Source organism: Lotus japonicus, chromosome 3 (genome assembly GCF_012489685.1).
Source record: "Lotus japonicus ecotype B-129 chromosome 3, LjGifu_v1.2".
Classification (NCBI taxonomy): Eukaryota; Viridiplantae; Streptophyta; class Magnoliopsida; order Fabales; family Fabaceae; genus Lotus; species Lotus japonicus.
The window spans coordinates 17446319-17459789 of NC_080043.1; the positions used below are offsets into that span (position 1 = coordinate 17446319).

The 13471-nt window shown below is 34.7% G+C and overlaps 2 protein-coding genes across 6 annotated transcripts; one reads left to right on the forward strand and one right to left on the reverse strand.

The window, feature by feature from the left end:
• Nucleotides 1-1335: 1335 nt before the first annotated feature.
• LOC130743343 (uncharacterized) lies at nucleotides 1336-6164 on the reverse strand. Of its 3 annotated transcripts, none has more exons than XM_057595551.1 (4): nucleotides 5402-6164; nucleotides 3352-5316; nucleotides 3192-3267; nucleotides 1336-1913 (listed from the first exon to the last, which is right to left on the reverse strand). In XM_057595551.1, the coding sequence occupies exons 2-4, from the start codon at nucleotides 3511-3513 to the stop codon at nucleotides 1342-1344; spliced, it is 810 nt and encodes a 269-aa protein (XP_057451534.1). In that variant the 5' UTR covers nucleotides 3514-5316; nucleotides 5402-6164; the 3' UTR covers nucleotides 1336-1341. The 3 variants fall into 3 exon arrangements, with proteins under 3 accessions (XP_057451534.1, XP_057451535.1, XP_057451533.1); XM_057595552.1 differs by having other exon boundaries at nucleotides 1336-1737; nucleotides 1837-1913; nucleotides 3352-6155; XM_057595550.1 differs by having other exon boundaries at nucleotides 3352-6164.
• A 631-nt stretch (nucleotides 6165-6795) lies between these two features.
• LOC130749174 (putative Peroxidase 48) lies at nucleotides 6796-12378 on the forward strand. Of its 3 annotated transcripts, XM_057602483.1 has the most exons (4): nucleotides 10206-10509; nucleotides 10838-11008; nucleotides 11776-11953; nucleotides 12058-12378. In XM_057602483.1, exons 1-4 carry the CDS (start codon nucleotides 10282-10284, stop codon nucleotides 12351-12353), a joined length of 873 nt encoding a protein of 290 aa, XP_057458466.1. In that variant the 5' UTR covers nucleotides 10206-10281; the 3' UTR covers nucleotides 12354-12378. The 3 variants fall into 3 exon arrangements, 1 of the variants encoding a protein (XP_057458466.1); XR_009022871.1 differs by lacking the exon at nucleotides 10206-10509 and adding an exon at nucleotides 6797-7423 and having other exon boundaries at nucleotides 10838-11953; XR_009022870.1 differs by lacking the exons at nucleotides 10206-10509; nucleotides 10838-11008; nucleotides 11776-11953; nucleotides 12058-12378 and adding exons at nucleotides 6796-7423; nucleotides 8062-8342.
• Nucleotides 12379-13471: the final 1093 nt, after the last annotated feature.

Sequence of the window (13471 nt, forward strand, 5' to 3'; positions counted from 1 at the left end):
TTCAAAGGTCAAACCGGGGTTAAATTGGGGTTCAACCCGTGGTAATATAAATAATACATTACATATATATTAATATAGATAATATATGTTATTTTAGTGAATAATGAATATTTTATTGATAAATTATAATAAAATACTTTTTATTAAATATAAAAATAAAAGAAATATAATATTATAAATTTACTCAAATTATTACTTAGTTTATGTCATTAATATGTACATACTTGTAAATTTATTTTTCTTCTATATAATAATAAATAAAAAATATAATAAAAAATATATTTTAATGTTTGATAAATAAAAACAAATATATATTAAGTAATATGCATATATTATTAAAAATTGTTACTTAAGTTAAACTAGGATTATAGCCCGTTGCCGTGCGATGCACGGACGAGCGATTCTACGAGTTATAATTTTTAATTCAATAATTTATAAAATAAATAGATTTATTTACATACCTATGGTAATTAATATTAATAATGTTTGCAGCTATGAAAAGATAGGTGATATTTAATTATTTTTTAACTTTAGTGTATATTAGATAATACATAAACATTTAATTATTTAAAATAATTATATAATTATTAATCTGAAATATAAAACAAACTCGTTTTAATTTAAAAATATATATATAGATTCAATATCAGAAAATACAATAAAAGTCCTTGTTGACTATGTTAATCAAGGAATAGTATTTAGCTCTTCATGGATAGATGACAAAAATATAGTGTCTTAAATTACCCATGAAAATAGAGAGAATCAAACCTAAGGTAAAAAAAAAATGATATAGTTATAGACAAAATAAACAACCATTCACAGTGAACAAATAAAGTAGCACCGTTCAAGTGATGTTTACAACCACATCATGTTATATTATGTAGTACAAAAAAAGAACAAAAATATGTAACTTTTGATGTTAAATTACTCCGTCAAAACAGCAACTCTGTAAAAATTGAGAAGAACCATTTTCCATAGCTGCATCTTGTGTCTTGCAACGGAATTTCCAAGTCTGAAAAATGTTTCCTTATAGAACTCATACCACCGCCCAAAAATGGCACCCATACACTTATCCCCTCACTAAGTGAGTACCAGACGATTTCTCATCTAGTCCAAGAACCATCTGGAAGAAGTACATTGATTTCTGGACTCATGTCGTTGAAAACCTTTTCCTGAATATAATCAGGAATAATCTGCAAAATTTTAATTTCACTGCATAAGTAAAGAAAAAATAGTAATACTAAAAATTAAATCACAAAATTCCAAAAAAAGAAAACGAACCAGATGATGACGGGGAATAATGAGATCAGCAGTGAGATCAACTGACCAAATTAACATCTCCTAATTCACAATATCTTCAACTTCATTCTCAGAATCATCATCACTAATTAAATTTATAACCGAACCATCTACTTCATGAAAATTCATATGACTTGAACTTGCAACATTAGATGCAACATGAGCAGTTCTTTTCCTATACTCAATCTCAAACAAGTTCAGATCACTAATTTGGATGTCAAATCTACTATCACCAAGATAAATAAAACAAATTATCACACTTCCCTGTATTTGGTGCACAGTTCGTAACTCTGAAATATTAGCACCAAATCTTGGTTCATCACGATCAAAATAAAAGCTAACACAGAATTTATTCCCTACAGGATCCACTAATTCAACATATTTAGAGAGACTTTCTTCAAAATCATTCAAGAATTGTCTTGGTACAACAATATACACCTGAATATTCCACAAAAATAAACATAAAAAGAAAAAAATATGATCAGTGTCCAATATTTTCATCTCACTCCAAACATAAAAAACAAATTTCATAGTTACCTCCTCCGGATGAAATACTTTGGCAAAAATCTGTTGCTTAGACTTAGAACTTCTTAAGGTGTACTGATGCATAGTAACTACACAAAAAACCCGATGACAACCTCTAAATGTAAGATAGAAAAATGGAATAAGGGTCAAATATTAACTATAACATAAGAGATAAATCCAATTTCAAAACTCAAATAGATCAAGTGGGAAATATTGAAGAATCACAGCCCAAATACGATATCAAGTCCTAAGTCCTAACATTATATGAGAAAATCTCCATATCAAGCATTAGGTGAGTACAATTAATGAAGCTACAACTAAATCACTAATAGGTAGAACAACAAATTATTCACTTTGGTTAATGGACACGGCAACATGTCCAAATATTCAAATTTCTTCAATAATAACTAAACTACAAAAAATTGCTTGTGATTAATTAAACCAATAGCTCCATTAAATATCTGTTAAGTTAGAAACTAATGAATAGAAAGAGTACATCATGTGAATGTGTAGGTGAATGAGAAGAGGTAATAGAGGTAAATTTTATCTCTTCTTACTCTATACACACGCACACATGATAGTATTCCTTTAAGATAGCAATTAAGAAACATGTCAGATCTATAAATTCCATCTACCACCAGTGTTTACAAAAACAACCAAATAAATAATCTTTTATACATTGGCCTCAACCATTCTGAGTGGTTTCATTTTTGTATTCTGTGTAATGTGACCAACAGGTTCGTAACAAAGCTAAAAAATAAGATCTTAAAACTGATACAAAAAGTAACTCCATCTCCTAACTCTGTAATAGAGAACATAATCTAATTAAGCTATTCATTATCACATATCATAAAATTTCCATCCCTCTTTGCTCTAGCTTCTGTGCCATTCTGCCTATCAAAAAAGAGTTTTTCATGAACTAAAGACACTTCCACACATCACAATATACCACACAATCTTTGAATGGGTAGGGCAGTCCAACTGTCAAAAATAGTTTGAATTAGTAACTAATTCAATTTTAACACTTCCATCATACGAAACTGTCAAAAATCAAGCAATTCACGAAATCAAATGAAAAATTAATTATACAGATAAACTAACAATCTAACCACAATTTCAAAATGCTACACATCAAGGACTGAATTTGAAACATATCTGATCCTGACTTTGGTTCAGAAACATAAAGCCTATACCAATTTTAACATGCAAAATCTACAGCGAATCAACACCTCAACATCAAATACACATGCAATTTTACTTTGAACATGCAGCATACAAATTAGGGTTAAGGAAGAATATTACTTCAGTGTAAGCAATAAATTGATTAATAACATAAAACCAACAAAAAAGGTTGTTCCTTGGCATACCTATCAGAATGGCGACGCTAGAACGCAAACAATTGGGCAAAAAGGCTTTCTTAATGATGCCCTCAATTTTCACACCCTGTAAAACAGAAATTAAGCGTCATATACATGTAGAAACTATAACATGACTAACTTCAAACAAATGACAGCAATGTTATACAACCTCTACATCAATAAGCACAACATGGATAACGTAAGGTTTTGAGGGTTCACCAACTGGAAACATAACCCAAACACGAAGAACCCGAACCTTCACTCTCCAAGTATCTATTTTAGGATCGATCCCAATGCATATGGAACGAAGGGGATTCAATGATCCAGCCATTAAAACCAGCAAGAGAACACAACAAAATATGAAAATAAGTTTTCAGCATTAAATGAATTGGTTACGTCATTACAGTTCCGTATTTGCAGTACTTGGGAACTGATCCTAAGAGTAAAGTTCTCAATATCATGACAGTCATAACTGTTTGTCTTGAGTTATGTAATGTGTAAATTATATATTCTATATTAGTCATGAAGATAATGAAGAGCACGGACGAGCAATTCTATGATTAATCATATTTATTTATTTAGTTTATTAAATTGAATAAATTAACTCACATATGAATAACGTAACAAATGTGGTTTAGCCGACAAATAGGTGACAGTAAACCGATTATGAACTTTAATATGTATACAAATGTGTTTTACATTTTTTTTTCAATATAACTTCAATACAATGACAATGTTATATATAGTTTTTGTTAGAAATGTACAAAGGTTGAAATTATAAGTCTTTTCTTTGGTACATCGGAAAGATAAATTACACCCTCTAAAGATTGAACCCTGGACCTCCCCACCCCAACCCATCCCCATCCCCAACCCATATGTGGAACTACTAAATTTGATTAAGAAACAATACATATCCTTTTGCCCTTGCTCTCATTTGAACCTGTTCATAGTATGCAAAATATCAACAACTCATAAATTTTTAAAATTAACCAAATTTAGTTAACAAATAATCAATTAAAATTTGAATAAGAAATATTCAGAAAAAAATTATACTACTACTATTATTCCCTTTTACATAACTTGAGTAATGAATTTCATTGGTAATATCTACAAATTAGTCAAAATAAACAGGGGAGCACACAATTAGTGCAATTAACAAATATGTTTAAACAACTACTATAGAAAATTGGAGTCTAAGATGTTAAATAGGTAAATATAGAAAAAAAAATCGATCATTCTTAGATACGATCAGCACAAAAAAAAGGAATTAAAAGATTAGTATGAAATAAATTAACAGTGAGCAAAATGAAGTTACTAAAAAATCACAGGTTAAAAACTTAATTGCAGATATAGGAACATATAAAGAAAGGAATGGGACTAAGTAATACTTAAATAACACAAATAAATAATAGATCAAACCTCTAAAAGGAGAGGCCATGCCGTGTAGAGACCCAAAATATTCAAACTTTGATCTTTTGAGATAGTTCCAACCAAATCAATGTGTAGCTACTAACAAAATATACTGATTTAACACCAGCAAGAAATAAATAACACTTGTTTTCATCAAAAAAAACTAAACTATAATATTTTTTTTGATACTTGACAAAATATAATAATCTATAATATTTTTGCATAAATAAAGAATTGATCTGGAAGTTGAAGGAAAAAACATGCTATAAGACCAAATAGAAGAGAAACATACACAGTGTCAAGGCTGGGAGATATTCAAGAATAGATTAGAGTGAGAGGAACTTTGGTTCAAACCAATCTTGTTTCACCTAGCTATAGTGTGTTTATATTTAGAAATCTTCATCTAAAATGTAAGTTAATGTATGTTTAGAAAAAGAAAAAAAAACAACGGATTTCTCTTCACAGATAGGCAATCTTGACAATAGCAGTTAATGTAAGTTAATGTATGTTTAGAAAATTGTACTTCCCCTTCCATCATCATCTCACATTCTTGATAGGAGTATTTATAGACAAGTGCAATGCAAGTGAGAAACATTTGAGCATTTCAAAAATTTAATTAAATTGAATTGAGTTTCAGTAGCAAACCTGCTTCACAACTATGCATACCAAACCTCTTTGTACTAACCTGACATGACATGGCTTCTGATACACATCTATTCTACTCCTTCAGACAACACATTCTGAACAAATCAAACACCTTCATCAAAAGTTCTATTATCAGAAACTTAGGTCAGGGTGACGAAATTTACCCAAATCCTGGTCAACAGGAAAACCTATAATTTGGACTTCCTCCTTCAACCAAACTTAGACCGATCCTTCCTTCTACAACTACACCTAAACCTAACAACTGCTACAGGACATGGGGTATGCAGTGAAGACGATGGACACACGCTTCGCCTTCATCCAGTACTTCTTCAACGCAAGCAGTGAGGTCATCTCCTTCCTCGCAACATATGCATCCTACAGGGACAGGTGCTGCAAGGGTGATGAATACCCACGAAATCAAACTCCTCTCCATCGCATACTCCATCACGACGTTCTGCGACGTCAGCGAAATTGAGCAGCTAGAGTAGAATACAGAATTACAGATGAAAAAAGTCTCACAAAGGAAGGGCCACGATTAAACAAATCAAATGGAGAGAGAGTCAAATGGACGGCTGAGATTGAAAGTAAGCGATTGGTGGCTGGGCAGAGATTGCACGGCGAGCGGTGACCGGAGATACGGCGGCGGAGCGAGCGAAAGTGAGCTTTGTTCTGACCTCTGGGGTTTACTACAGTGGTGGAGAAGGATTCGTGGTTGTTGATGCAAGTTTGCCTCTTATTTATGCTTTTGTTGATGCAAGCTTGCCTTTGCTTCTTCCTCCTTTCACCTCTGACGAATGATGGGAGTGGAGTTCGTGGTAGGCTGGTAGGATGGAAGGTGTGGTACTGTGGTTAGGTGAGGAATGAAAATCAACCATTACCATTAGATCAGAAACTGAATTGAATGGCCAAGATTGGAAGTTCTCTTATGAATAGTGCTTTTCTAACAGCCCATAAGTGTATGTAGATATGTGCCTTGAATGCAAGATTTGTTTCCTCAATCACTATGTACTTATAATAAATATAAAAATACACACAGTTTATTCCAATAGAACTTGTGGCCTAGTGGTATACATACCATTTTGGAACTCCAAGGTCCCAGGTTCAACCCATAGTGAGGACAAAATTTATTCTCAAAATAATTTTTTCTCAAACAGTTGACCATCCGGTGTAGACCGGTTGACTGGCCGGTTTAGACCGGTTTTCCCGGTTCGCCGATCAAGAGACCGGTTCAGTAATCTCCGGTTTAATTACCCTGATCGAACCGGCCAATGGTTCGGTTCCCGGTTGAACCGGGTCGACCGGCCGGTCCGATTTTCAAATTATTTGTAATCTTTCTTAGCATTTAATATTAAGGGTAAAAATGACATTTTACATAAAAGAAATCTTCTCACTTCTCACTTTCTATTCAACCTAACGAAAGGAGAGAACTAGTTATTGTAGTGTTTTTATCCCATTGTATTTTGTTTAACTTATTGTGCCAACTACTCATTTTTTAACGACGATGGTTTGTCATTCGACACGACCTAAGGGAGCTAACCTTTATCATGGGCGAGTCGAATATAGGGTTTAGGGTTGATATCAAGGTTTAAGTCGGGTTATGGTTTAGGGTCCAGGGTGGGTCGACGTTGGGCCAGGAAGGTAGGTGCCAATTTGGGCGTGTCAACACCGAGTTGAGCTGAAAAAGTTCACGACTTGGATTTTAATCAACAGCTGTGACTTATTGCATATAAGTCTTAAAGAAAGGTTTAACAACCGCCTCCACCACCACCATTGCTACTACCATCACCATTGCTCTACAACCACCGTGCACCATTGCTATTGTCATTGCCGCCACCACTGCTATCTCTACCACCACCACCAGGGGCGGACCCACACTATAGTGAGGGGGTTCAACTGAACCCCCTGGAAAAATATAAATTTCACTTATTCCCTTGTATAGGTTTTTTTTTTGAACCCCCTGAGATTTTTATTTTGCACCTTGAACCCCACTTACTCCTCTCTCTCACACGTACTCACAGCGACACAACCTCACCCTCTTTCTCTCGTAGTCTGGCATGTCTCTCTCTACCCTAGGTTAAGCCGTCAAACACCCGTCCACCGGCCAAGCGGCCACCTCTTACTCTCGCAGTCTCTGTCTCACTACTCATGCCTCTCTATCTCTATCAGAGGGTTACTGGGTGGGTAAGGTAAGGTTGCTAAATTGATTTTTGGTTTTGAATTTTCCTTGCTCTCTCTTATGTTTATGCAAAACGGGATAATTTTTCAGAAACATAAGAAAGCAATTTTGAATTTTTGATGCTCTCACTATTATGTCTAAAGGCTGCAATCTGATTTCCAACATCGGGTAGATTTAAGGAGATGAAATTTGAGTCTTTGTTGAGGTGGTGTACCATTGCTTAAGCAGACTTTGTTGGGGATTTGAAGCTTTGACTCTTGAAACTTTTGTTCCAATGCTCACTTGCTGCGACCCCCAATCTCTCCTCTGGTTTTGTTTTTTCTCTTTTTTGCTGCTGTATGTTTATCTTTGTCCTTTGGGTCTACTTTGTATTATGATGGCACTACGTGTGCTTTTAATCATATATATACTCTTGGTTTATATAGGTAGTTTCTTTTATCCTCTAATTGCTACCCTGATCTGTTTCTTTTCATTCCTTTCCCCTATTCTTTTCTTTCTTTTCTTTTGTTTTGATTACTCTTTGTATACTGGGTTGAAGCAAACTGCTTATGTGAATGTGATTGTGCTATGTAAGTGCTGTTTGGACAACACAATCTTGATCTTGATTATTGGCCATAAGATATATTAAGAATTCTGATTATGGTCTAGGTCATCAAGTGAGCAATGTGAATTCTTTTTTACAACGGCTGGTTATTTGGGTGATGATTGAAGAATATGTTGGTTTTGGTTTGGATTGTGGGGAAAGTGTGCTGGTTGATGATTTAATTTCAACTTGTACTTCATGTTAGCACCTCTGTGCATTTCTCATTTTTTTTCCCTTGTTTTGTTTTGGTTTTCTTTCTCCCTGTATCTGGTTTTCTTCTTTTCTTTAATTGCTTGATTGTATCTGATTTCTTTTGTAAATGGATGGGCACCCCTTTGCATTTTAATGTTACTTTGGCTTATAAAAAAAAGATCTTCTGTGTTCTTTTAGTTGTTTTTTCTTACATACATTGATGGCTGATGTATACATGTAAGATAAATATGTAAACAACTCATTGCAAAATGTAATTAAGATCATAGTCCATTGTTTTTTGTCAAAGAAAAAGTATTCCGAGCCACCAAAATTCTGCTTTTAGATTTCAATTGAAAGTGATTTCAATTTGTTTTTAGATTTCAATTTGCTTTTAGTGTTTGGATTAGAAAGAAACAATACAAGATAGGGTCCTCGATCCGCCACTGACCACCACCACCACCACTCATTTTTATAAATTGTAATTATTTATTTTATTTTAATTCTTAATTAATTATCCACGTCATTTAAATTTTAATTAAAAATGACTATTTATCCGTACTCATTAGACCATGTACAATGGTTTAAACAAAAAATTCCCATTCAACACCACTTTTTATCTTCCCAACACTCCACATCATCTTCTCTCTCCAATTCAACACACTTTCAACAAATACCCACTCCAATGGTTTTCTCTCTCAACACCCTACCCCACCACTCACCCTACCCCACCACTTTTTATTTCATATTTTTATTTAATTTTATGTTTTTGTTTTTTTTATTTACATAAAATTACAATTATTATTTTAAATTAAATTAAATAATAAACACTTAACGAATTAATTTTTTTTAATATAGATAATAATTTATTTTATTTCCTTAACTAAAAAATGGAAGACGATAAACGAAGCACACAATAATTTATTTTATTTTCTTAACTTAAAATGCAAGACAACAAACTAAGCACACAACACACAAATAACGTAATTAGTACGATACAAATCATCTTCCATCACGAAGCATTTGCAAACTTTGTCCATATGTGCTTCACTAGATCTGCTTGCAGTTCGTGATGAACGTTCGAATCACGCAACTCGGATCTAGCACGCACATGATTTGCAAAAGCGGGTAACACCTCGGTCGAGTATGGTTGCGGTGTACTAGATCCACCTTCCCCAGATTGCTCAAAATCGGTCCAACGTTGAGCAAATGTATCTCGTTCATCCTCAACAATCATATTATGTAATATGATGCATGACCTCATAATGATACCCAAATCAGCTATGTCCCACAAACGAGCTGGTTCACGGATGATTTTAAAACGAGCTTGAAGAACTCCAAATGCACGTTCGATGTCCTTCCGACATCTCTCCTGAACTTGTGCAAACAACTTATCCGGTTCACTTTGAGGAAGTCTGATCGATTTGACGAAAGTTGGATAAGAAGGGTATATACCATCAGCTAGATAGTATGCCATATTATAGGGACGTTGATTCACAATGAAATGGGTAGCTTGAAGAATTCTGGGTGTTGGGATTTTGGTTGGAAATTGGGTAGCTTGAAGAATTCTGGGTGTTGTAATGGTGATTGTTGGGATCCATTTCAAAACAAATGCTAATAGAAGGATAATAAGATGGTGAGAGAGATAATAAAGATGGGGAAAAACTTGGTTTTTTTTTCTGTGTCCAAATCTATCAAACCAAGTCTCTATTTATAGAGAAAAAAAAGTTATGAATTTTGGTAAAAAAAAAAAAAAAAAAAAAAAAACATTTTCAACAAGATAATTCAGTTTAAAGTTTTTTAAAAAAAAAATCCGGCTGGCCAATGGGACGCTGCCACGCGTCCCATCCTCACCCACTCGGTCTTCTCTCTCCTCTCCCACTGACACGCCACGCGCCTTGTCGGCGCGTGTCGTGCACGCGCCTTGCTCTCTCCAATCCGGAGCTGCCACGTGGCTCCGGAGGCTCCTCTCAACTTTGTTGAACCCGTTCAACATTTTCCCACTTTCAACAGCTTTCAACCAACCATTGCATGGTTTCAACAACTCTCAACATGTTTCAACATGGCATTCAACATGCCATTGTACATGGTCTTATATGATTCATTCATTGCAACGAATCCAAATTCCCAACTGGTTCTTCCCGCTTCTTTCATCTTCCCTCTTCCCTCTCAGGTCCTTGTTCTTCTTGCATCAAGATTTTGCTCCAACTACTTCTCCTTCTTCTTTCTCCTGTTCTCCGTTTTCAGAGGACATTGTCCACAGGGATATCTCCCCTGCTCTTCTGCGCCTCTTCTACCTTGACAGCTTCATTGACGAGGACGAGGTTGTTATCTTTGTTTTGCTGTCTTCTGCTTTCAAGATGAATTTTTGGTCTTTTTGCTAACTAAATTCAAATGGGTTTCTTCGTTTCTTCTCCATTTGTTACATGCATGTTCTGCTGTGCTTCTTAATATTACTGACTCTTTGTACTTGCCATTGGGTCAATATCCAAGTTCTGTGTAAATTGGAGTAGTGGATAATGGATAGATATCCTATATTTTGAAATCTTGCATTAGTACACTACTATTTAAATTTGTCTTTCTTTTCTTTCTGGTTGCTATAATCCTAGTTTTGATTTTGTGTTCTTATTGCTTGGGCTGTTGCTGAATCAGGACTGTTATGCTTCACTGCTGTTGGGTGAAAATGGTGATAGGAACCTTTCCATGGAGAAGCAGGCTATTCCAAATCAGACCTTGAGAGGCTTAATTAAGAAGGAAGCATGCCCTGGGACTGTGTCTTGTGCTGACATACTACCTCTTGCAGCTAGAAATCCTGTTCTTCTGGTTTGTTTCCTACTTATTTGTTTCCAATTCATTGACTTGGGTACTTCCTATATCTCAAGGTTCAATGGGTATTGATTTATAAGGATTTCTTCTGATTTTGCTAAAGAGAACAGCAAGAGTTTATCTGTTAAAGGTCAAAATTCTGATATAATTTGGCTTTAATTTCAATTAATTGTAGAAACAAATAGCACATGGTTGTGTTGATAACTTGATATGCATGGATGGACCTGTTTATCTGTCCAATGAATGAGTAGCTACCCTACAAATTAATATACTGAAACAGAAAACAATAATGATTGGTTTATTGTTGTAGGCAACACCATTTTGTACTGGCTAAGAGCCTAAGATAGATTGAAATCTCTTATTCCAAAACTGTATCACATGCTCTGGCTCACTAATATAATTTGGACTTTAAATTAAAAATCACCATGTAAGACCCCACCCATGTACTTTGTAATTAACATTACAATGTTCAATTGGTGGAACAGAAAATTGAGGCACCATTTAGGACAGAAGATCTTGATCCTAATTACTGATGCCATTTTTTTTCTTCATGTTATCTTTGTTCACATGATTGATATTATTGGGAAAACCAGCCATTTAAACTTAACACTGTTGATGCAAAAGTGTACACACTTTAATTCCTTAATTTCTATGTTGGAACCCGGATTTGGGGGTAGCAAAGCTGAATACCACTTTTTGATGCTTGAAACTTGATCTTTATTGCATTGCACCTGTAATGTGTTTTGTGGACATGACAATTGCAGGATGGTGGACCATTGTATCCAGTTTTAATAGGCAAAAGGGATAGCAATGAATCTTTTATTGAGGAAGCATTAGCAACTGATGAGAATCCGAAAAGTGATGACATGGACAACATTACATGCACACTGCATCTCTTTAGTCTCAGAAGAGCTAATGAAAGGGAAACAATGAGCCTTGCTGGTAAGTAGTAGTATTGACTCTACATATTTCTAATGGTTTTCTTCAAGTAGAATATATATGACTAATTAATGAGGGTTCACTGTTTTGTTGATCATGTGATGAAGAAATTGGCAAAATTAGGTGTGATTTCATTCAGCAAGAGCCTCACCCCACCATAATTGCTCTTGATTTGGTTCGTCAGATAAAGCTACACTGCAAGAAGCATAACATGAAGAATAACAATATCTGCAGTGATAAGCTTTCCCCGCTTGTGATGTCAAAGCCAAAGCCAAAACCAAATCATATTGATAGTGGAATTGCTTTTTTTTTGCATTTTTCCAATTCCTTTTCTTTTAGCTTTGTATCTTCGCCGTTAGGGGCTCCGACTAAGGTGTACAACTTTTTGATAAATTTGATTTGATTCATTTTAGTCTTTAAAAATTATTTCTCCAGCGTTTCAATCTTCTCTCTTCCATAATTAGTTTACACTTTAAAGACTCAAAATGTTGAATCTCATCACTTTATATTTTCATTTTCCATAAATTTAGAACGACATGCGACGAAGACTCTTGAATTTCACTTTCCACCCACTGTCTCGTTTGTTTTATCCTAATGTTTTACTCAGTGTTTTAAAACTCGGCTCAGTCATCGATTCGGTGAGGGTACTGAGTTAATGGGTTACTGGTCGGACCAGTAAGTCACTGGGTCGAATGCTTCACTCGGTGCATATTAAAAAATTATAAAAATCCTTGCACTGTGAAATTAAGTTATAAATAATAAAAAAACGTGTTAATATCAACAAATAACTTCATGGTACAGTGGCAAAGGCTTTGCCATATTACTTTCAGGTTCCTTATTCGAATCCTACGGGAACCACTCCAATCAAACTGTTGTAAAAAAACACGTAAGGCTCACTGTAATCAAACTAATGTGGGCAGAGTTTAAAAAAATTGAAAGGCCCATTGTATCACAATATTGCATGATCCATTAATAGAATGAAAGAAAATAATTTAGAAAAATAAAATGGGTGACTCGCCGGTCTGACAAAAAATCGGCCGATTCACGGAGTTAACCATTGAACCGGCCGGGTCAAACCGGTTCATACCGAACTGCTTGCATAACCGATTTGTTTAGAGGCTCAGACCCGTCAGGTCACCGAGTTCCGGTCCAACCGGTCGTACCGGCCGGTCCGAGTCGAGTTTTAAAACTATGATTTTACTTCTAAAAGGAGAAATTAGATACCTTTTGTAGAGATTTTTTCGATAACTTGGTACATTTTATTTTTTGGTGTGCGCACCTTCATTTGCTTCCTTTTTTAGTGGATAAGGAACAATATCTAAACTTCACCCTGAAAAGATTTTTTTTTACATAAAAAAGATAAATTGTACCTCTCAGAGATTAAACATGGACCCAATGTTTTAAAACTCGACTCGGTCATCGACTCAATCGGGGTACTGAGTCCAGTGGCAGATACAGGACCCGGGGTCAGGGGGTTTAAATTTTTCAAATGAACACATCAGTAAAAATATAATTAAAAAC